The sequence below is a fragment of the Bemisia tabaci genome, chromosome 3 (assembly GCF_918797505.1).
Source record: "Bemisia tabaci chromosome 3, PGI_BMITA_v3".
NCBI lineage: Eukaryota > Metazoa > Arthropoda > Insecta > Hemiptera > Aleyrodidae > Bemisia > Bemisia tabaci.
In genome coordinates this window covers 62,230,810-62,254,088 of record NC_092795.1, presented here as the reverse complement: position 1 = coordinate 62,254,088, position 23,279 = coordinate 62,230,810, and the positions used below count along the sequence as shown (strand labels likewise).

Below are 23,279 nucleotides of genomic sequence, written 5' to 3'. Positions count from 1 at the left end.
ATGCGTATAAATATTGACTCGAGTTACCAACTTTAGAGATCGATTTGATCTGTTCTGTTGGATTCAATTTAACACTTTGTAAAATCTAACATCCTAAAAAAATGGATTATGAATTCCGTCTTCATACATCAGGAACACATGAGAAATTTAAAAGTCTTCAATGTGTGAAATATGCTCGTAATACATAGCACTAGTCTCTCTTAAACTTTTTAATGGGCTCAATATAACTTTTTATTCCTTCTTACACAAGAGGCTACAAACTTTATAGGACATTTTACGCATTAAAACTGTTCATAATGATGAATAAATTTGTTTAACTATTTGGAGAGCTGTTATCTACTATATTAGGATTCAAACAGTTTTTATAGAGGTTCCTTTTTTTAACCTGACTGCTAGAGATGAGAGTAAGCTCCCACAATAGTGTTTTTAATCGAAGCCAATAATGTTTTTCAATTTAACTATTCACCGATGTAAGTGTTAGAACCTTCTGCTTCAGGTCTGAAAAGTGAGAAATTCCTGATTAGTTGCTATATTTCAAGCATCCTGGCGAGATTTTGACTTGCAAGGTATATGTATGGAATCCAAGATGGAGGGTTATTTGACAAAATACTTACATTGATCTGTTGACGGTAACAATTTCATAGTCATTGTCTGGGTTAAACAGGATGTTATCCACATAATGTTGTCCCGCAGTTCCAGCGATGATAGTACCTTTGATATCCCTTTCAGCAGCTTGATTCCTGAGAAAAAGATTGAGGTTCAATCACTTTTGTGAAGAAAAGGGTCGAGCCTTTAGGTGAAAAAGATTAAGAAAACTTTGAGGCTTTGGATATCTTGTGGTAAATTCTTTATAAAGGACTCATTGTAAGTTGATTAATCGAAAGAGACATAAACTGATGGAAAGAGATGCAACGTCTTTGGATTACAAAGGACACAGAAAACATAATTGGATATGTAATGCGACTAAAATCAGTAAAACTAGACAGACAGTAAAATAAAAAAGTAAAAAAAAAATTAAGAAGTGGGGTGAAAATTGCTTTTGAGTCATATAATTTTAATTTTGAGAGGTGATTATTCTTGAAAAGACCCTTCAAGATCTGAACATGTTACATTTGACACACTTCATGAGCAAATACCATCAATTCTAAGTTTTCACGCTCCATGAAAGTTAAAGGAAATAAATTTGAATTTTACCAGTAAAAGCCATTATGCGATGTGGTTTGATAGATGGGTAAGCGCACTCTTTCAAAACCAGAAACTTCCAAAATGTGAAAACCGAAATTGTTGTGGACATAATTGTAGGTGAAGTTGGAGACGACCTGTGAAACGAAAAAAAAGTATAAAAGAACAAAATTATACGCGATCATTGGGACTGATTTAGGAGGTTTTGCGACAAGTGTTTCCAAGTGCTAGAGGCCTGTTTTGTAGCCTTATTTTTAATTTTGTATTTAATTTAGCAGTTGATAATGGCTTGGCTGGCTAGCCGAAACGTACTGCATTTTCTTAATAAATTTTAGCCTTGTTTCCCACTTATTTTATTGCAATTTCACTGCGTTTTTGAGATTGTATTACAGGCTACCATAAATTCTCTCTTTTGTATCAGAAGAACAGTATAGGAGACTTTTGGAAGTTATGAAAGCGAAGGACGAATGTTCTTTTTTACCTCCTAAGTTCCAATCAAAACTGTAAGTAAGTGGATGGAATTTGAAAAATACACTTGAAGTCGCATTAAGTTTCAGGGAATAGTTCAATGGCAATTTTTACCTTCAGAATATTTTGTCTTGACGTGGAATTTCTGACGGGAGAAAATTTACTTTTATTTGAATTCAGGACTACTCCTGATTAATTTTTTTTCAAAAATGTGCCTTAGTGCATTTCTGTTCAACACAGTTCATTACTCTACTACAGATGCTGGGTGGATAATGGGAAATTACCTGCTTCAGGACGATAACATTACGATACGGAGCCAGATTCTGGGTGAAGTAGTTTCGGTAAATGGTAACTTCTTGATAAGGACTTGATTGACGCCCTTCCACACTTAAGGCAGGTAAGTTGTAATTGTCTGTAAACAGGTTGTTATGAATCCAGCCTTTCAAAGAGGTTGCTGAGCCTCTTGAGTCTGCTCTTACCCATAATCCTCCTTGATTTTTTGAAACCAAATTATTCTGAAAACATTCAGAATTAAAATGAATAAGAAATTTCGTACATGCATCAGATTTACTACTGACAAGACATTAATATTGAACATTTAGTATTTTACTAATATGTTAGTTTCCATGATTTTATTACCAAATGTCTGTTGGTAGAGAGGATCTTTCTTTATTTACCCAGAATTTTCTAAATACACATAGATGACATTTGAATGCTAATGCTGAAACCTTTGACAACCTATGCTTCTTATTAAAGCACTTGCCGATACAACAGAAAAGCATTAAAATGTTGCAGCTAAGAACAGCTTTAAAATACTTGTTGCTACTTGCGGCTATCCTGCCACTATCTCTCAGCTACTTCACAACAAGTACTCAAATATTATTCCAGAGACAAATATCATTACTACTCAATAACCAATTATTTAAAACCTATATTAGAGGTTGAGGTTTTGAAAAACCGACTTGAACTGGAGAACGTCAAGTCAAAAAGTACTAACCCTAAAATGAAGGTTTTGAGTGTTCTGGAGTTCCATCATTACTGCTGACTGACATGTGGTAAAGTTGCCGAACAGCTTTTTACAATTGTCTGTAATTTGATTCCATTCTAAAGTAATGCGAGGATTGACCTCTCCTGCGCTAGCATAATGAAGAGCACCACCAACATTGCTTTTTATCACAGAAAATGATACATTGTGCTGCACGTCTCGATCTAAAAACACAACAAGAAATACAAATTTGAGGAAATAAAGGAGGAAAATATTGAATTGGATCCGAGTAAATATCGTGAAGATTTTACATTGTGAGCACTCAATATTAATAGGGAGCATATTTTAAGACTTTTGTTACTTTCTGAATATATTTTCAAAGGTTTTTCTTGAATTTGATGGCGACTCTGTATGAGATGTGAACAAATTTGAAGATATTAAACAAATTATGATAACAAAACATGGTTTTCTTAGACCTTGTGGAAGAAAAATGGAACGAAACAGCTGCATGCCATTGAAACACATCATCAAGAACTCTTCTTTTCAAAACCGAAACAACATCAAAAATACTCAAGTGCGGAAGATTAAATTTGACTAATCAAATCAAACAGATAACTTATGCTTTCAGTGACTCTAGTTCAAAGTTTTTAGAGGAGATTTTTTTCGGAATAGACAGTTGAAATGGACCAAATTCAGACAAAAGGAACCAAATACAAAGATATGTTAATGAAAAAACCTATTTGTCCATGTAAATCAATGGCAGGTATAAGTTTTTTTAATAAACCAAAAAGCTGGTTATCTTTTGCTTGACTTACTCTGAGAGTTTTTATACATTGTTCCCCCTCGGTATTTGCTGGAAGATCAAAGCAAAACCAATGTTTTACCAAAATTTGTTTGCTGCTGTAATAAATAAGCGCTAATTTTAAAAATGTTTGACGTTTTCATGAAGTTTTGTCTCTCATTGAAGAGCTGTTTTCTGGGTTGTTTATACTGTAAAGGTACAATTTTACAAAGAAAGTACTTGAGAAAGTTAAAAAAAAATTCAACATACTGAAACCAATAGCGGATATCGGTAGAGTGACAATTTCAGCAATGAAGCCATGCATTTCCGAGGCACCTGTTGCACTTAATTTGACACTCAGGATCGGCCCTGTCGTTGTAATAAATTTCTTCTCGGAGCCAGAATCCATAGACACGCTTCCCAAGCTTTTGGCGCTCACATTGTAAATGCTACCATCATAAAGATGGAGGGAATCGGTCGTATTGAACAGGTTGAACTGCAGTAACCTAAAAGCAAAGGAGAATGGTATTGAAATTATAAGATAAAAACAAGCAGGACATGAATTTTGAAGGGATTACTCTTCAAGAAAATCTATATAATCAACCGTTTTGATCAAGTATCTTAATTTTTCTTTTAAGATGGTTGAAAAGCAGGAGATTAATCCTACAAAAGTGTTAATATTTTCACCTATTTCTTCTGGAAGAAACTTTTTTTACCAATTTTTGTGCGGAAGTAGCACAAAATTGCCATTTTCCATCCAATCTTTCTCCCTAAAAAGTCACTCAGAAAAAACTGAAATAATACTCAAACGCTTTTTGAGACTTCTGCTGAATGCAACCAAATTGTCCTTTCAAAATTCTCTATCTTCAGCGATTCAAAAGTTATTGCCAAAAAAGTTACTTGTTTAATCACCTTTGTAATTTCTTGAAAAGAAGTATAATAGCATGTATGTATTTTGTACATACATATAATTAAAATATAAGAATCAAATGAAAAATAACATGAAAATAAATGAAACAGGCAAAAAAAGACTGGAGAAATCTGTTAACATGTTCACTTACCGGAAACCAAAAGGCTTGATGCCGAGAGCACTATAAAATATTTTAACGCAGTTTATAGGACTATTATCATACTTGTAGTACAATAGCACTCGCTCTTGAATGACTAGCTCTTTGTTCGGATCACAAATGTTAATCATACTGAATGCACGGTAAGGAAGATGAACGTGGTGTAGTGGTGTGAACGAACTTTCTGAGCTTTCACGGCCCTCTCCTGTCAGCGATGCTACCGTGATTCCGAGTCCCACATTTGACTGGATCCTGAAAATGAAAGATGTTAACATAAAAATTAAAGGTGTTGAAATCAATAAAAAAAACTCCAGATGCTGCTAGAGATCATATTTATGGAATGAAAACATGAAAATACAGTAAAAGTTCCCTGTCAAATATTCGTTAAGATGAAAAGCCACACAAATCTAGAAAAATGCGGATACCTGATGTGGATTGATTCACAGCCATTTCATATTGTTTAACAGAAGCACATGCCAGCGCAGTTGTACAGTTGCCACTTCAGTTGAGGGTTTCACAAAAAATTTGACTTGCACCGCAAAATTATGTTCAAAATGAAAAAGCCGCTTCCGTAAATATTTTCTATGGCCCTTTCATTTTTTAACTGAGAGGGCTTCAATTGTAATATTGACTAGAAGATGAAGATTTTGAGAATACAGTGAGGTTTTAATAAAACAATCGAAATTTTTATAAACAGTAAAAGCTGTTGTATTAAAACTTTTGAAAAATTTAAAAAACTCACGCTTTCACTTAATGATTATTTATCAGACGCGTTTCGGTGGCTACCCGAGCCACCATCATCAGCTGACACAGAAAGGTTTTTTTTAAGTCCAAAGAATTGTGCACTTTTGAGGAAATTAAAAACCAAATGGAAATGTTGAAATGGGTAGAAGAGGAAAGGCATACACACTTCGGCCCATTTTTTGGAACATTTTCTTTTAAATTGATGTTAAGCTATGAAAACTTACCAGTTGAATAGCATCCTCACATCTTCTAAGGGTGAGATGAAACTGATTCCATGAGATGCGCTGTGAGTGATGTTTGTGCTGGTGATGGATGGAGACCGTCCGATAGCCAAGATTGCTGGTGAAAATGTGTGATGCAAGCGACCAGCACCTTCAATCCTTACATATTCTAATGCAGATTCTCGATGCGTCACCGTTTCATGCGTAACCGTGTTATGGATTCGACTTTCAAAGCTGACCGTTTCGAATTCGCTGTTCGTAAACCTGGAGAAAAGATGAATGGGGATGAGATTCAAATGAATAAAAATGCTAATATTTGAGAAAGAAATGAATACTGATTACAACCTAAGATGGACGAATTTCTATCAAACAGATTTAAGTGCAGGTGAAAAATATGGGGTGTGCTCGTTAGTTCTCTGGCCGTGAGAGTGATTGAGAATAATAAAGCACCAGTGATGTCAGCAGCAATGATCGAGCTCGGGTGCAAGGGGGAGATCATGGTCGGGGCGCTTTAGCTCATGAGCCCTGTCCACAACACTCTCATGCCATGCCTGCGGCTCATGAATCCTGCATTCAGTTGGCACATAGTTCTGTTTGCTGAATTTAAAATACCGCTTTTCCAATTCTTCAAAAGGAATCACGCCCACTGACCACATTGTTTCTTAGGCAGCTTTCTAGAGCACACCCTATATTTCTCACCTGCACATAGTTCTGTTTGATAGAAATACGTCCACATATAAGTAGGAAAATAGAGGGGAGACAAACAATAAATTCTTTCATGAAATAAAATTAAGAAATAGATTCAAGTTAAGTCTACTCTAAGAGAAATAACCTGTCCAGATGCCATTATGCGTAAATTTGTTTGTAATTTTTTGAGGACTTGCAATTTATCCAGAAGAACATTGAAAAAGAAAAGGTTTAAAGGAGCTTGCAATTAATGAAATTAAATTACCTGATTCCTCCCCAATAATCTTGAGATTTTGGAAGTGTTCCATCCAAACATTTCACGAATACAAAATTTGAATTCCATGCACAAGTAGGGCGTTCCTCCACAGATTCGACATTCAATCTTGTTGGACAGTCTTCAAGCTTATTTTCATCACCTGTAAAAAAAATTAAAAATTAAACTGATTGGAAAAAGCGCTTCCATCATCATTCCTTTCTTTTTATAGTCATTATATCTTATATAGTAATATTATGATAGTGGCAAAGGTAGTGGACACATCTATGTAGAGTTTTTAACTTCCACAGTATGAAGCCAATGCTATTTTCTTCGGGTAAAATTACATAGGTAAATTGAGTGTTTAAATATGTTTAAAACAAACAATATGAATAGAAATCTATAGAAAATTACCTGAACACTGAAGTGGTTCTGGGAAAGACCATATACGAGCTAAGGCATTAGGCTGGAATTCTACACGCTGTCCATGAGATACCCATGCGTTCAATGACGGCAGACCAAGTTCTCGACAGACGACTTGAGCATTCCTTTCAGTAAATCTAGGATCACACATTGGCACCCATTGAAGGGTTGTTGTGTTCCAGTATTCCAGGAATCCTTCAGTCTGAGCTGTATCAGTGCAGTTGCGGTCCAGGCAGAGTCTGTATGATCTGGAAATAAAGAAAAAATATGAAACTATCACTAACTAAAACAAGGGGTGATCTAGGTTAAAAGGAAAAATCAATGCTACTAATGCTTTCTTAAAGACAACTGATAATTTCTTCCTCAATTTTTGTCTATTTGTAAAATAAGTACGATTACTCCAGAATTTTGTTCACCCTCCATTCTTTTAACACTTAAAAAGATTTGGACCGTTTAAATAGGGTTTAAACATGAGGCACATTATCTTCAGGTTTATGATTTTTGCTCATCTTATTCAGGGACTGTCTTTCTCAACAAGCACACAACCTTTGGAAGCTCAACAGATTCATTTAGAAATTTCTCATATCCGAGAGGCGATTTCTCTATGATTGCTGTCTTTCGTACAAATCAATTTCAAGCTTGAGACACTTAGCAAACACAGAGTATCCTTAATTTCTTCATTTTTCAATTTTCCAACTTATTTTGCTTCTTCTGGCTCAAAAATTTTTTAACTCCCTTACTTTTCCTGACCCTTGAACTTTGAACAACTTCCACATTGATAATTCCTTTTAATTACGCTGAACTCTTTGAAAAGCTACTTGAGAAATTTCCTACATTTTTTGATGAATTTTCTGATTTTTCCCGGGTTGCCATGAAGTCCCTGACTTTCCTAGAATTTGCCTGCCTTTCTTGATATTTTAGACGGCTGAAACCCTGATCCATTACTTAAACAATTTCCTGACATACTTTTGCTCTACTAAATCAGATAACTGAGGGCGAACAAACTCATAGGAAATAGGAGCAAATTATCGTAAGACCTATAAATTTAGAACTGCGTACAACCATAGCGCTTTTAGAGAGTCTTCAGCATAACCTTAGTTTAATACATTATTATCTTCATAGAAAAAACACATCACGGAAAAAATAAAATTGCTGATTTAACAATTAAATTGTCAAAAATGTGACAGCAATGTTTCAATGTAGATTTTACAATAAAAAAAATTCTAATTTAACCTTGCCCGTGGTTGAATTAGCTTTCCACTATTGTAAAATGTACATTTGAAACATTGCTGCCACTTTTTTAAGCAATTTAATTGTTAAATCAGCAATCCATTTTTTTCCATGATTACAACGCTGGCGACTTACTTCTTATTGTTGAAGGCGATTGGTAAAGGTTTCTCATTCACAGGGCGGTTAGTCAAGGGCCTCATAACAATTTCTTCATTTCTGCGGCCTCTGGCGATCAAAGTTCCCAAAACAAGTATTCCAACTCTTGGCGCGAACTCCATGACTACTCCAGGGCGAATGACTAGTTCTGTGTCGGGCATCACGGTTATATCCGACTCGATTACATATGGAGAGCCTTTCGGATATAAGACTAGATTTTTGGTGATACGTCCTGATAAATTGTCAAGATTTACCGGAGCAGGCTGCTCCCAGGATACCTATGTTGAACACAAACACAGATGAGTAAACAATTTCATTTTTATAAAATTGCGGCTGCCTCACCAGTTTTGACTGGTGAAACAAGTGAAGGGCTATTAATAATCTTGCAAATTTTAGGGATCCATATTGGCATTTTCTTTCTTAAATAGAGAGTTGAAAGGTGACAGATTCTACCTGAAGAAGATACTTAACTTTACTACTTACTTGCTTTGATTCCCTTTTTTCATTATCTACCAAGATATTCTACATTTCTATTGAATTGTTTTTTTCTCTTCAAAATTAGGTGCTGATTTTTGTCCCTGATATTGATATTAGGATTGTATTAATTGACTTACTTAACTAAATTCTAATTTTTAAAAAAAAAACAAAAAGTAAATATGACGATTAAAAGAATAATGGAAATCAAATCCAGTAGTGCATTTATGAAGCCTTCTCAATGGTAATTTTTCAGTTAGTTAATACTCCCAGTAAAAAAAAAGGGGGAAAAAATAGCTTCATGGCTGAGATAAATGCTACAATTTCCAAGAACTAATTTATTATAAAGTATTGTGACTATTTTAGTTTATGGTCCCTTGGATAACATTAGGAATAGGATAAGGTAAAATTAAGTACTTAATCGCACTTAGAAATAGTAAATAAATCCTACAAAATGGCACTCAGTTTTAAAATTAATATGGTAAAATAATTGTATACCTTGTTAAGTTGTAGCGAGAAATGGAGCCTTCCCCATTCCTCCATCATAGAAGACGAATGTAAATAGGATTTCATCTTTTTTCAGATGAGGTCGCTATTAACACTTTTCTAATCAGTTTAGCCTCAATGGATATGTTATGGAAAACAAAAATAGTTTATACACTTACCGACAAAGATCCTTCATGTGAGTTTTCGATCAAAAATGGTCTAAAACGGACATAAGCATGATCGTTCCAATCATCAAAATCAAAGATATGGTGCTTGATTTCCACAGGGTCAATAGTGCCCCACCAATTTTCTGTCATATCCAATTCGTCATTGATCCTTGCTGTTTGCACACCAGCCACTACGATGTAAGCTAAACTATTATCGGAAAGGAGATTCCGCCTGACTCGGACGCGTTGAAGGCCGTCAAAGACGATCACACTAGATGGAACCTGGAATTTTGAAGGACCTTTTAATTGACTAATCGGAAAAATTAAAACATTTAAAGAGATAAAATTATCTCAGCTGCGGAAAACTGAGAAAAATTGACTACCGGTTTCTCTTGTTTACATGTTCAGAGCACAAAAATCAATGAGATAGAAATTAAGTGAGGCGAGCCGACATAATTTTTGAATTGGGAAGTTTAAAAATCTGCTTAAGACTGGTTGCTACAGGGACTAAAAAGTTGCCTGCCACGCTGGTTGTATTGGATGGCAATGAAGGTATTTGCAATCGGGACGCGGTTACTTGCGTTGAATGCTCCTTCAAGGCCAGCAGTTGTTGGAGCCTTACATATGCTTATGGCTTCCAATAGGCATGGCCCTAGCCTAGCGAGAATACACAATCAAACTTTTTTTTGGCCTCTTTCTTTGGTGAGGAGTAACACCGTGACGCTGAGAGGGTATATGTACCCAAAACACCATGGCAAGTAACGGGTCGGTGACCAGATGGCTTTGTGGTGGCCTTGTCAATGTAATTTCACCTTTTCCATACGAAAATATGGTTCATATTTTTAAAAGTTTAAAAATGCGACAAGTTTCATTTTTTGAATTAAAAAACAAGGGAATGCACAGAGAAAAGATGAACGAACTACTTACATCTGCTGTTGGAGGACTGTTCAATCGGATAACATTGAAAATAAAGTTTGCAGGCAGCTGTCCCATTATTTCTGACTGACTGTCAATTTTGAATTCAATCATAAAAGTTCCGACGTTTCTTTCTATCGTGTTATGTTTTATGAGCAATTTCTTTTCCATACCACTGATGGATACTAAACCAGCTGTAAGACACAGAGAAAAAATTTGATAAAATGAAAAGCAAATCACGCAATATGCGAAAAGTACACTGACACTCACTTTCAAATTTTAAAAAATAACCAATCTGCATCCACTGTAAAAAAAGATGGTTTGGCCACTTCAGATTAATTGTTCACCAAAGTTTCATGTGCTCACGTGACAAGGCAGAAAATATTGCCACTTAGAAAAATGAAACCAGCATGAGATAGAAACGGTGAAACAAATATGAGGACTTACATGTAACAATAGCTGTCGCTGACATCCGCCATTTTTAGGGAAAACGCTTTTTTCGAATTCTGGAGCCCTCAAGAATGCCTATGCAAAGTTTCAGACTATCAGCGCAAATTTTCGGCGAGATATGAACTGAAAACCATGTTATTTGTAAAAACAGCGGATATGAGAATCCACTATTCTCCCCGGCCGGCGCAGCGTGGCAGGACACCACGGAGATTCGAATGCACTTGCGATAACTGCCCGCGCACCAGCCATGGGCTGCAGCTGACACTCAAATGATACGTATCAGGATTGTCTTGCCAGAATTGTTGATTTTAACTGATTTTATAATTTGTTCCTTATTTTTGTTGTAGAAGTTACAAACGGTTTAGTTTTTTGTTCAATTTCATTAAATGACTCAGCATTGACTTACTTTTGGTTCATTTCAATCGTTTCACCAGCCTAACCCTTCCTGAAGACTTTGTTTCATGCATAAAAAAATGTTCTCAGTAAAAATAGCGGATGTCACATTTTTTTCAAATCGCTGTTACTCCTTCAATTTTTCACTTACAAAAATCGAGAAACGCGTGTTTTTTACATGAGGAGTTGCTCTTTATGAAAATCTTTATAAGAATCCTCTCAGTTCTAAGGGCGGCAAAGTGCAAAGTTTCGAAAACTTCAAACGCAATTTTCTCACAATAGGAAAACTAGACATCGCTATTGTTACATATAAGTCCTCATATATGTATTTTGTATCTATTATGAGGAGGATACAATAAACTGATTATCTAGAAATTATTCTAGTATGCCAGCAGGATTACTGCATTAAGCTATTTGATTATTCTTTCTGAATATTCCAAGTTTTCAAATTTTCTAAATATTTACTCCTTTTTTTTACTGTTGGTAAAATGAAGATATGGTTTGAATACAACTCTTTTTCATGTCAGATAAAACTCTTTTCAAAACTAAGAGTTATCGTCAAACACTTTCATTATTCAAAAACTCACAACCATGAAGAAGCATCATTGTTTTCAGGTAAAAGTGCATAAAACCGTACTTACTTAGGCAGTGGTTTTCTAAGAAGATATTATTTGTCAGGTTGGTCTCTGCATAGTGGCCATTGATGAGGACAGAGAATTTGTTGTTGTTGCGCCATGTGTTGTTTTCAAGCCGAACTGAGTGCGTGTAGTTTTCATTATACTGCCAGACGTACGGCAATTCAATTTCAAATCCTCCATAGCCGTTTCTCTCAATTGTATTATGATGCAAGAACCAGTGAAATAGATTGTTGGAACGATGAAGGTCACTGATGAATACACACAAAAATTTTATGATGAATATCACAGGATGCGTTTTGGACTAAAAAGTTGATTGACAAAGAAAAATTAGGAAAATGGAGACTGGAATCCACAGATAGTGACGTAATGAACTAATGGATAATTAATATTGAGTAATTACCATGCTTCAACGGAGGTTCAACAAAATGACTAAACTAGCTGTTCAAAATGTATGTTTTTCCATTATTTTTTGTAAACGGATAAATGTAATAAAATTAAATAATTATGAAGTTAGTATGTCCAATTAGATGAAGAAAATCACACTGTAAGAATGAGGACTCAACAAGAAGGAATGTTGAAATTCAAACTACTGGTCTGTTTATCATAAAAAAGAGAACAATAATTTAATTAAATATAGAGAAAATGATTACGTACCGACTTTTCTGATGAATACCAACAGCATTATCTGTGATCATAGTGTTGTTGATTGTTATTGTGATCTCTGATATGTTATCAGTCTTCAGGCTCCAATGAGGTGAATTTATGTAAAAAGCTTTTCTAATGTTATGAGAAATATCACAGTTGAGAATACTGATGGACTCATTGCTTTTGCGAAAGTAATGTTCTCCTATCTCAGTTAAATACCTAATCGGACAAACATAATTGAAAGGTTAGACAAAAGAAGTAGAAAATTAAAAATAAATGGAGTCCCTTAATGAGTAATTAGGGTTCAAATTTTAAATTTTGGGCGAAAGAAAACCAAATATGAGAGCATAATACTTCATGACATAATTTAAGGACTCAAAGAACATTTTTGAAGTACAGACTTGCAAAGGCTCTTTTCTTTGACCAAAGGTAAGATATTATTGAATTTCAGAGTATGAACTAATCAAGCAATACAATTTTTAGATAGTTACAAACTTAGAACTTCAAAATTGAGGCTGAACTTAACAATTTAGGATTTAAGATACGTAATGGTCAAAGCGCGTAAAGAAAACAGTCTCTAGTTTTCACCACGAACTCCTTGATGAATTCCTTGATTTTCCCAGAGATCTTCCCCAGTAAAGTATTTTTTTTTTAGGTTGTAGACATCATGTGTGAATCTAAGTGAGTAAAAAACCTCAAAAAATTGTCTATGGACGTCAGTTTAGGTACACATTTTGCAATTCAGAACTACAATTTTTGGCTCATTTTAGAAACAACATATGAGCCATTAGTTTCCCTATGTAAACGAATGTTTTACCAGTGAATGTGAGCCAGAATTTTTTGTTTGTAATTACGAAATGAAGTCCAACTTACCTATTGTAATACGTGTTCCAAAGGCCATGCTGGTTTCCTTTTATCCGAGATTGGTAGACAACCAACGAAGGAACAGGCCCTTTCACGATGCGGTTCGGAATATTCTGAATTGGAGCTGGGAGACTAGAGACGACCAAAACAGCTCCTCCCAGGGCATCGTTTCCACTGTGATACTCGATTGCGACACCGAATGATGTGCTGGTTGTTGGAAACACAGAAAGGTCTCTTTTGACGTTCCAGACAGCTGCTTTGGTGGACTGAACATGGCTATCGGTGATAAAGATGTTCTCAGTGCTGCGATTGTGGATGGGGCTCAGGAGTTGAAGACCCAAAACGTAACCAGGCTGACTCTGTAAAAGCAGCATTATTTGGAAAATGTAAAAAATGAAGAAACTAATGAGAAAAAGACATGCTCTTTTGGCTCTTTTCTGACGAATGTATGAACAAAGATAGAAAAAAAAAATTCTACGTAAAAATATTGAAATCTGAAAATTACAATGAAATCACTGTCCATCCAAATAATTTGGTAAATGAGAAAGGAATGTTTCTTGAATGAAAAACAATGCCAAAGTTTCAAACCTCTATGAAACTTGGTAACTTGACGAAAAAAGTTTCCACTTTCTGACCAAGTCTACTTTTTTTATGGAAAAAAAATTGAATATTTTTTTTCAGAAAGTCTCTCGCCACCTTGTTTTTTAAATTGATTTTTTTGCAGAGAATATACTTGATAGAACTTTCACCCCATTTCAATGATTCCTGATATTCATAAAATTTTCCAAAGCTTACCCTGATGAAAAATGTCCTTTTGATTGGATCTGCAGTCAGAACTCTCTGCGTTATGAAATACTTAGTTTCTTTTTCTTCGATGTCTACATTGCCGGCAAAGAAAGGAATGAAAATGGGATTGTACGGGGAGTACTGGGTTGCAACATCTTTCAAAGGTTTAAACCAGCCGGCAATTTCACGCTGCTGCAGGCCATCGAGTCGAGGATGGTGACGGATGCCAGCTACTTTGTTGTTTTCCATACTGGACCCTAAAAAACAAGTCCGCAATATTATTTTCATGTACTTCTATAAATTCAAGTTTTCAGTTATTTAAAAATTAGTCTATTAAAAAACTAGCTGGATACTTTTTATCGTATTCGTGTTATTAAAAAAAACCAGGAATTTGATTACATAGAATATTTTGGACTGCAGTCATTGGTGGATCCACGCAGGAATACGGGGGACAATCTCTCTCAAAACTCGGGAAAGGAAGGCAAAGAAGCAGAAAATAGTTTGAACACTCCAATTTTTAGGCCAAAAATAAGGAGCAACCTCTAAATTGGAGGTAGTTGAATTAATACTTGACTGTGGCAAATTATAATATGTACTGCAAAAACGTTTTCATGCTTTTTTGCCAATTTAATTTATTGAGGGCAACTGAATTTTTAATTTCTAAAAGGGCCCAGGTAGAAACACTTTTGAGCCTTTGTCTTCTTCATTTATCAGAATGTTTGGAGCTTATGGACTGAGACTTGGGCCCTTATAAAGTAAAAGTTCAATTGCAGAACTCTATTTTGTCTTCACTTGTCTGCTTGTAACGAAATTGATTCCATCCAGATCAAGATGGATCTTTGCCCTGAAAGCACCTTAATTTTTTAACCAAAGTTAATAAATGAATCATACCCATGATTTTCATTCCAAGTTGTTTGAAACTCACTCCCGATCCTCGGTTATTATTGAATTCCGAATTCTTAATTGTATTAACTGATCCTTGAGAATAGATATCAGAATAAACGACACCAAGACCATCATGAATGTTATTGATTACTCGGACATTTTCAAGGACATGGTGACTGAAGTCGATTTGTAGTGCTGCTCGAACAGAAAAAAGGATGATTAAAATTGGACAGTAAATATATGATGGACAAAATAGTGAAAAAGTTGTTGAATTGAATAACCAAACTGTACCTGACATCATGCCAAACTATATCTGACAGTTCATGAAAGAGACTTAATTACTGTTTTAAAATAATTTACGTTAGATTTTATTGAGACACAAGGCTAGGGATTCGAGTGAACTCAGCTAATAAAGCCTATTTTTGGAGGAAAGTGTAATTTGTTCAGAGCCAATCCATGCAAATGATTAGATTTGGATAATATATCCCAATTCCAAGACAAGATTTTGCGGAGGGCAATTCATTAAATTTATTGGAAGACTACTAAAATCAAAATTTGACATATATTGAATCATTAATGTGAATCATAATCAAAAAACAACTACAAAATTGATTTTAGTAGGAAATATACTGAGTGCAGTTATCCTTTTAATTACCTGGTTTGAGTTCATTTGTGGCGTAGTCCAGAAGTCCAGCTTGTTCAATTGTGATATACTGCAAATCACACCGCTCAGCTAAGACCCCAAGCCTGATTCCAGCCCATTTTGGCTCATAACACCGTAAACCAACATCATCGTTGTGGGTGCATGAGTTCTCAAAATCTGGGAGTCGTTCAGACTGGCATTGGGTTATATCGAAATCATCTTCAGTGCAACGGACATTGCTGCAAATTAGGGAAAAAAGAGCACTGTTAATACACATAAAAACATTGAAGTACACCTAAAAGAATACAGAGTATCTTTTAGAAAGGAGCAAAAAGAAAAATGCTTTCTCACGATGAGATATGGCAGGGTATGAGGAGTGTTTACATTTGGTTCAGCACCACAATATTTCAGGTGAAATGGCCATGTGGTTATTCTGACTCAGACATTATGAAGACCTGAGGGCAAGATACAATAGTACAGCCATAATTTATGCAGAACATCAATGGCAGAATCCTAACCATGATACAGCAAACCCGTGTGACACCTTCCAAGAACAGTTAGCATTCAGAGGTTTAGACACCAAGTGTCCACGGTCCGTAACTTCAAATTATCAAAGGACTTGTAGTGACTGGTGAGCGTAGGCCTGGGCATAAAAGGAAGCGCATAAAAAACCAATGGTCAAACAATAATTTATACATTTTTTAAACTTACTTTAAGAGAATATCTTCCGTCAACCCAGCATGTGGTATCTCATTCCGCGTAAGGAGCCAGTCATCAGGATTTAGAATTAGTCCCAGCTGATTGCACACAACAGCCGCATCTCGCATGGTCCAACCATAATTACAAACAGTTCCCCATTTTTCACCAACCTTGACCTATTAGAGAGAAATAGATTCAAATCCCACATAAGAATGTATGCAAAAACATGGAGTAGAATCTATGTGATGGCTCAGACTGATTGACAGAGTTGGCAACGATATAGAATTTAGAATCAGAAGGCTGAACGCAAATTATGAAATGGCTGATGCTATTATGCCGCGGAGGTGCTCTATCAATTTCTAGCTTGTTTGCTAAGAACTGAAACAATGTATTTTAAAACTGTTTTCCAAAGTTTGAGCACACAATCAGACGGTACTTGAAATACTTGCAACAAAATTAAGTCAGAAACAGCCTGAAAGAGGAATCCTGGAAATGAGGAAAATTGTTTCTTTTGGAGCCTTTGTATAATTTTCTAGAAGATCTTCATTTTGCTACCGCTTTTCCTGCAATAATTCCCTACTACTTTTACAAGACACAAACATTCTTCTGAAGCAAGGTTCGAATTACTTTGATCATCAAGAGAGATTAAAATTCATAATTACTTGGAGTCTTCCTTCACTGCTCGATCTTCCTCCTAACAACCTGACAGGGATAGTGCTCTCTGGAACAGGGATTGGCTCTGCGTCAGTTTCATTCAATGCTAGATCGATTGGCTCATCCACTCTCTCTTCTTTCAGTGTTAGACGAATATCGTTGGGACCTCTACCCCGAGCTTCTAATTTACCTGCTACCATCATACCAACACCAGGTGGAAATCTAAAACAGAAGAAATTCAGTGCAATTGAAAATTTTAAAAATGAAATTCTTGATGATTTACTATTTATCAACGTATAACTTCCTTATCTGGATAAAAAAAAAAGACCTGAAAAAAAAAACATATGAGTTTCTGGTCTACAGTGCCACTCATTCATTTTCAATCAAGTATTCTTCCCCTAGGATAAAGATGATTTCAAGAAATTATTGTAATTTGATAAACTTTTTTTCATCTTCTAATAACTGAGCTGTGGGAGACAAATGAGTCCTGTTCTTAGAGCTCTTGGTTATTGAGTACTTACTTACGTTACTACATAGAGAAAGTTTTACCAAAAAATAAAAACAGCATATTTTTGAGGCCATGAGTCAGTTTTGTGCCTATCTCTAGTTGTAAGTGGTTGTCTACACCTCCCTTAAGGTTGTCAAGCCACTAATAATCTCAACATTCTCCCTTCCTCCATTCCATCAACATAATTAATTTTAATTCTTTTTTTACTTTACCCCAGGTACTGCCGGTGAATGATAACTAAAAAATTAGATTTTTAAGTTATCATTCACCAACATTACCTTTAAGAAAGTAAAAAAATAAACATCACAATGGTGTTGTTAGACCAGAAATTTAAAAAATCATAACAAAATTTGACCGCATTCTTCTCTTCATGCATTCCACTGACATGGTGTCAACAGATGCTTGAAAAATCCAATCCCTTTCTTTAGCATGAACTAAAAAATGTAGCAGATAGGTAGTAGAGAATTTACAAACCTCAAAGTAACCCCAGGTTCCAAAGAGAGCCGCGCACCAGGTCGAATACTAATGTCCCTAACAACGGAATACTCTCCAGCTCGTAAACTCTCCACACCTTCCACCTCTCCGCCAACGACACCTGATCCAAATAGATGGAAGTGCGGTACAAACAAGGAAAAACTCATTATTGTAGTGGCTCCTGGGTTGCTTGAATGAAGTAAATATGGCAGGTACTCGATTTTAGCCAAATTGTACCGGTCCTTCCTGTGAAAAAATGAAATCAGGATATGCTTTTAGCCATGAGATCTACTCAAAGTAATAAGTAACATCAATTCTTTGAAATTTCAGTTTCGTATAAAACAAAGGAAAAATGAGAAAATTTAAAAACTGGATCCATCGGCAATATTCTTGAACAGTGCTTCTGATGAAATTTGTTTGGATGTGAACCATAATGGGAAAAGTACAATGCCTTATGTTAATCTGTCAAAAAGAGACTGCCTGGTTGGTAGATTGAAAATTTAAGAGAAACATGACGCTTTTATAAGCTATTTCAAGTTGCTTTTTTTAAATTTAGGAAAAATAAAATTGAAAATATGTTCTGAAAAATTTTTCTATTAAGAACATTTGAAAATTTTTATTATGATAGAAATTCCTTATTCACACAATTTCTCAAATATTTTAGCACAAGTCGTGAATATGTGCAATTTATTGGGTAACTGACATTGCAGTAGCTCCTCTCAAGAATAATGTAGGAAAAAAACTTTCATTTTACCTGTGAAAAAGGCGTTCAAAAATTTTGTCTTCGTTGGAGTGTCCAAGCCAATTGTAAGTGCAATTAATTATTTGACTTTGGTCTTCTAAATGTGATGCTATTTCATAGACTGAGTCATGGTTCTGCAGAATATTCCTGAAGACTTGAACATTGGCAGATGAAATGACTAGAACTGCTGCCGCTCGACTGCGAGGGATGAGTTTTTTTGGTGCACTATCTGAACCTGAGAACGGTTCTCGAATTCGATTGCCTCTCAAAAAGTTCCATGTGAATAACAAGTTTTGAGACTCACTATATGGAGACAAACCAATATTGAGGACATATGAGCCCTGGTTGTCATAAAACTCGTTATTCTTTAATACAAGCTTACTTTCAAAAACGTTATACTCATCAACTTCTGACGGATTTTTGATGAAAATGGTGCCAGCTTGGTGGGCTGTAAAGCGATTAAACTCAATAAGTCCATCCATGTTAACAGCAGGGGTAATTTTGATTCCCAGTTTGTGATTGTTAACGAACTCATTATTTCCAATTCGTAATTTGAGCTTCCCAGAATTTTCTTTAAGACACGTTTTTATCTCAATTGCATGATTCATACTCAAATTGAAGTAGTTGCCGGTGATATTAACACGCGGAACAAAATGTTCACGGCAGAAATTCCCAATTAATACACCAATTTCCAAATTTCTAAAGATTTCACTGAAACCCATATCTGTCTCTTGCTTGAAAACCTGAAACAGAAGAATTCATAGTAAAATCAATTTTAGGTTGAAAAAATGCAGGTTATAGGTCTTTTGAAATTTCCAATTTCTGATACTTTTTTTTCAAAAGATAATTTTTTGTTGTACTCGAAAAGAAAATACAACATTTTGAGACCATTTAGACAACCTTTCAAAATTTTCACCTATCATTACTACAAGATTATTCCAAAAATTCCGTGTTCATTTTGCTTTTGTTTTCCATGCCAGCTTAAATTAGCTGTGTTCATTTAGTGACTAGAAAAACCCTACAAATGGTCGACGCTATTGATGAGACAAATATTTATTTTTTTTGTTGCAACAAATCAGCATTTGTGCTATAATATTTGATCTATTTTTGAAGTGTCAGACCAAAACTGTGGTACCTGTATTCCAATTTGGAAAATATAAATATTACTTCACTTGCAGAAGTTGCGACCCATTTTTGACCAAAGATTTGTGAGGAGTGGAGGAGCACAGTAGTACCTACCTTGTAATCTGATTGCTTCGAATCATTGAACCAAACAGCAAAGCCAAATCCACTGTTCGATGAGATGGACGAATGAGAGACATTCTGGTTGCCTCCTGCATAACTGATGTTAACTCCATCACCTTTATTAAAAGCGATTCGAGATTCAGAGATGTTCACATCGCCAGCACCACCAAGAATGTGTACTCCGGCCACATGGTTGTTGTTGGAAACAGAGGTGCGCTGGACATGAATCATACTTCTTATATTTTCTACAATTATTCCTCGTCCATTATTGTCAGCAATGGTAGTGTCTGTCACATTTAGATCATACCATTTATCTGGAAAAGAGGAAGAGCAAACGCAAATAATGATAGGGGTTTGTATTAGGAACAAAGGGCATTTTCATGCGATGAATGCTTATTGAAAAGTGACACTTTGTTTACAACTTAGTCCACATGTAATTTGAGTTCGAATCTACATTAAAGGATAAATGGAACACTAATCATGGAGGATTATCTGGACTATAGTATGCAGTAAGGAATTACTGTTTCTTGCCCATCCATAAAAACGCCTATTTGCCTATCTGTCTGGTGTGTCTAGGGCTAGTGCCACATACAGATGGTGAAACTGCAAATAATACGTATCTCGGTTGCGGTGTTTCAAAATCTCAGCTCATACTTTATTTTTTAGAAAGAGGCCGAATTGACACCATAGCTTGAAATTCTCACTGAATATTCCTAACATAAGGAATAAAAATTACCGAAGTTTTAAAAAAAATGGCGTTTAGTAATTTTCCAGGCAGAAAATTAAGTATGGCAGCAGGTCTGCAATTTCGCAAACCGGGATACACATTTCTGCAGTTACGTAATCGATATGTGGTTTCTAGAGTGAGTTAGGAATGGTGGTTTCTTTGGCATTCCAAAATGCAGTTCATCAGAAGGTGCTTAACTACAAAATAAAGCTTATTCTGTTACATAAACAATTTTTAGATGGTATGGATTCAAATTGTTCATGATTAAAAAACAGTTCCAGTTTTAACTAAAATTTTGAAAATAGACCAAATATTTTATGAATAAAAAACATTACATATTAATTAAATGCTAATGCACACACAGGCAGCTCATGTTCTTAAAATTTTGTAATAAATCTGCTCACAACATCAATGACACATAAAGTCTAGGTAATACTTACTATATCCGGAGACAATTTTCATGTGACCTAAAATATGAGTCCTTGCTTGCGGAGAGAAAGAGATGTAAACATTGTTCCTGGTTGTGGTAATGGATTGGGGCTTTGTTCCATTCCGCACATCAAATCGAGCAAGAAGAGTGTCAGAACTGGACGTTCCATCGAAAACGGAGATGTATCCACTGTTGTTTCGGGATGCTGTCATGGTTAAGAAGTGTATTGTCAGGACGTGCCCTGCCCTCGTGAAAAAATACTGAAATAAAAAAAAAAACAACATGCTCATTTTCTTTTGAGTAAAAAACTAGATTCCTATGACTAAGTCACTTATTTACTGTAAGAAGAACAAAGTTAGGATGAAATATTGGGTTAACTATGAGCAGTTGTCTTGGAAATAATCTTTCAAAAGTTTCTTGAGTTTAGAAGACCTTGTCAAAAACTTGAGAGAATGAAAATATTCATCCAACTTTGATGAAAAGGAGACTAGTGCCAAAGAATTGAAAATTAAATTTGATGTCGAATTTCGTCCTACGCACCAAAGACAACATGTTTCATAATAGGCAAGGTTTCACCAGCAGTGGAGTAGTGCGTATAATGTCCAAAAGATAGCATTAGTGGTATGTGCCACAACGATCGTCAGAAATAAACACGTGAAAAACTCAAAATCAACTTTTTGGTACTTGGCCCATTCTTGATGATAAATCTTCGAAGAAAGATTACATACGCCAAATTTTAGATGATATTAAATTTACTTTAATAGTCTGGAAAAGATGAGATCATGAATAAATATATTCATTGAAGGTACTAATTAATAATTCAAGCAATTTGGCTTGATGTCTTTGAAAATGATATAAAAACTACAAAATACAAAAAAGTTGAATCATTCGGAGGACTGATAGGAGGATCCTTGATTTGGCTCGTTAAAATTGCGATCGGAGAAATATTTTTCTGATTTGTGTACCTTGCTACAACTTTGCTCCTTTGTTGAGTATAAGTTTTGCTGGACGAAAACATTGATAGGGAAAGTTTGACTGGCTGTCGTTGGAAATTCACAGAGATCAAAATTTTCTTGTCGATTTTCAATGACTTTCACATCATGGTGTACATATTTCACACCATCAGCACCATTTTCATTGATTAAACAACCATCCAGAAGCGCCATTCCAGTAGAGCTATTGACATAAACTCCATAACCTGCAAAAATAAAGCAAAGTATATAGGCGTTGTGTTTTGACTTAAAATCATGCTTTCTTTACAGGATAGCTTTAGTTTCATTTGAATTTATCCTGGAATTAAAATTTGTTCCCATAGCTCCAGAGAAATCAACAAAAAGAGGGCACACTTTGCTGAAATATTGGAAAAAGCTTTAAAATGGGATGAACAAATTTTTACCTTGAAGCTTGCATGCTTTTGCTGTCAACTAACATTATAGTCTGACCTCAGACATTCCGCATGAGTTCAACATAGTACGAGGCCTGTTGCTAATCTCAAATTAAACTTCAGCAGATTTCTCCGAAATGTTATGGGAAACATAAAGTATGAGTTTCAGGTATGAAAAGCTCCCACTTGGAGAGATTCTTAAACAAAAGGTTCCGACAAAAAAACTGATGAAGTAACTGAAGCTTTAAAAATCAAAACTGTTTAAATATGTAAAAAATGACTAGCATCCTCAAGTTTGAAGACTATCATAGAATAATTACCTCTATTGCTGCGGATCGTACAGTTACTTAAAACGACAGGGCTATCAGGAGATGAAATGTTGAGACCATTGTAAGCAGAAAATAATACTGAAACAGATTGCATTTTTGGCGGGACTCCTTCAATTTGGAGTGCTGAGGTAGCGTTGTAATCCCGTCCAGATCCTCCATACCTGTAAAAGACAACATGAAATTGTTGCTTCAATCAGTAAAAATAGTTTACATGTTAGAGGTACTTTTCTGCTTTTATTCAAATATGCCCGTGTTGCATTACTTTCAGGCATTGGTTAAGATACAATATTATATATCTTTGGTAAAAGTGAGTTTGAATTAGTGAAGCTTTTAGAAAGACTTAAACTGCCAAAAAAGTCTTGCTAATGTTTGACTCTCCCGGAGAGCACGCTGAGTAGCCAGAAAAATATGCCTGACTGCTTCTAGTCATAATATTTAGGCGTGTCTGATGTTATTTCACATTTTGCTCTCCTCAACCAAACCCTTAAGATTGTATTGCGGCAACGATGCTGTTCGTGCAATTTTTAGGTATTAAAATGGGAGG

The 23,279-nt window shown here is 35.3% G+C and overlaps 1 protein-coding gene across 4 annotated transcripts in view; it reads right to left on the bottom strand.

Annotated features, from left to right (window-relative positions):
* bark (C-type lectin domain-containing protein bark beetle) overlaps window positions 1–23,279 on the bottom strand; it is a 176,270-nt gene that overhangs the window by 12,205 nt on the left and 140,786 nt on the right. For all 4 annotated transcript variants that reach the window (XM_072298993.1, XM_072298994.1, XM_072298990.1 and 1 more), the window contains 26 exons: window positions 22,727–22,896; window positions 21,988–22,220; window positions 21,033–21,282; window positions 19,860–20,179; window positions 18,633–19,363; window positions 17,879–18,124; window positions 16,905–17,118; window positions 16,255–16,418; window positions 15,556–15,782; window positions 14,907–15,095; window positions 14,025–14,272; window positions 13,239–13,588; window positions 12,375–12,584; window positions 11,724–11,968; window positions 10,252–10,433; window positions 9,337–9,606; window positions 8,177–8,475; window positions 6,803–7,059; window positions 6,401–6,551; window positions 5,452–5,712; window positions 4,478–4,735; window positions 3,687–3,922; window positions 2,648–2,859; window positions 1,935–2,165; window positions 1,195–1,319; window positions 615–740 (listed from right to left, as the gene is read on the bottom strand). In XM_072298993.1, the coding sequence (XP_072155094.1) occupies window positions 615–740; window positions 1,195–1,319; window positions 1,935–2,165; window positions 2,648–2,859; window positions 3,687–3,922; window positions 4,478–4,735; window positions 5,452–5,712; window positions 6,401–6,551; window positions 6,803–7,059; window positions 8,177–8,475; window positions 9,337–9,606; window positions 10,252–10,433; window positions 11,724–11,968; window positions 12,375–12,584; window positions 13,239–13,588; window positions 14,025–14,272; window positions 14,907–15,095; window positions 15,556–15,782; window positions 16,255–16,418; window positions 16,905–17,118; window positions 17,879–18,124; window positions 18,633–19,363; window positions 19,860–20,179; window positions 21,033–21,282; window positions 21,988–22,220; window positions 22,727–22,896 (6,405 nt within the window). The remainder of the gene's footprint in view (window positions 1–614; window positions 741–1,194; window positions 1,320–1,934; window positions 2,166–2,647; window positions 2,860–3,686; window positions 3,923–4,477; window positions 4,736–5,451; window positions 5,713–6,400; window positions 6,552–6,802; window positions 7,060–8,176; window positions 8,476–9,336; window positions 9,607–10,251; window positions 10,434–11,723; window positions 11,969–12,374; window positions 12,585–13,238; window positions 13,589–14,024; window positions 14,273–14,906; window positions 15,096–15,555; window positions 15,783–16,254; window positions 16,419–16,904; window positions 17,119–17,878; window positions 18,125–18,632; window positions 19,364–19,859; window positions 20,180–21,032; window positions 21,283–21,987; window positions 22,221–22,726; window positions 22,897–23,279) is intronic.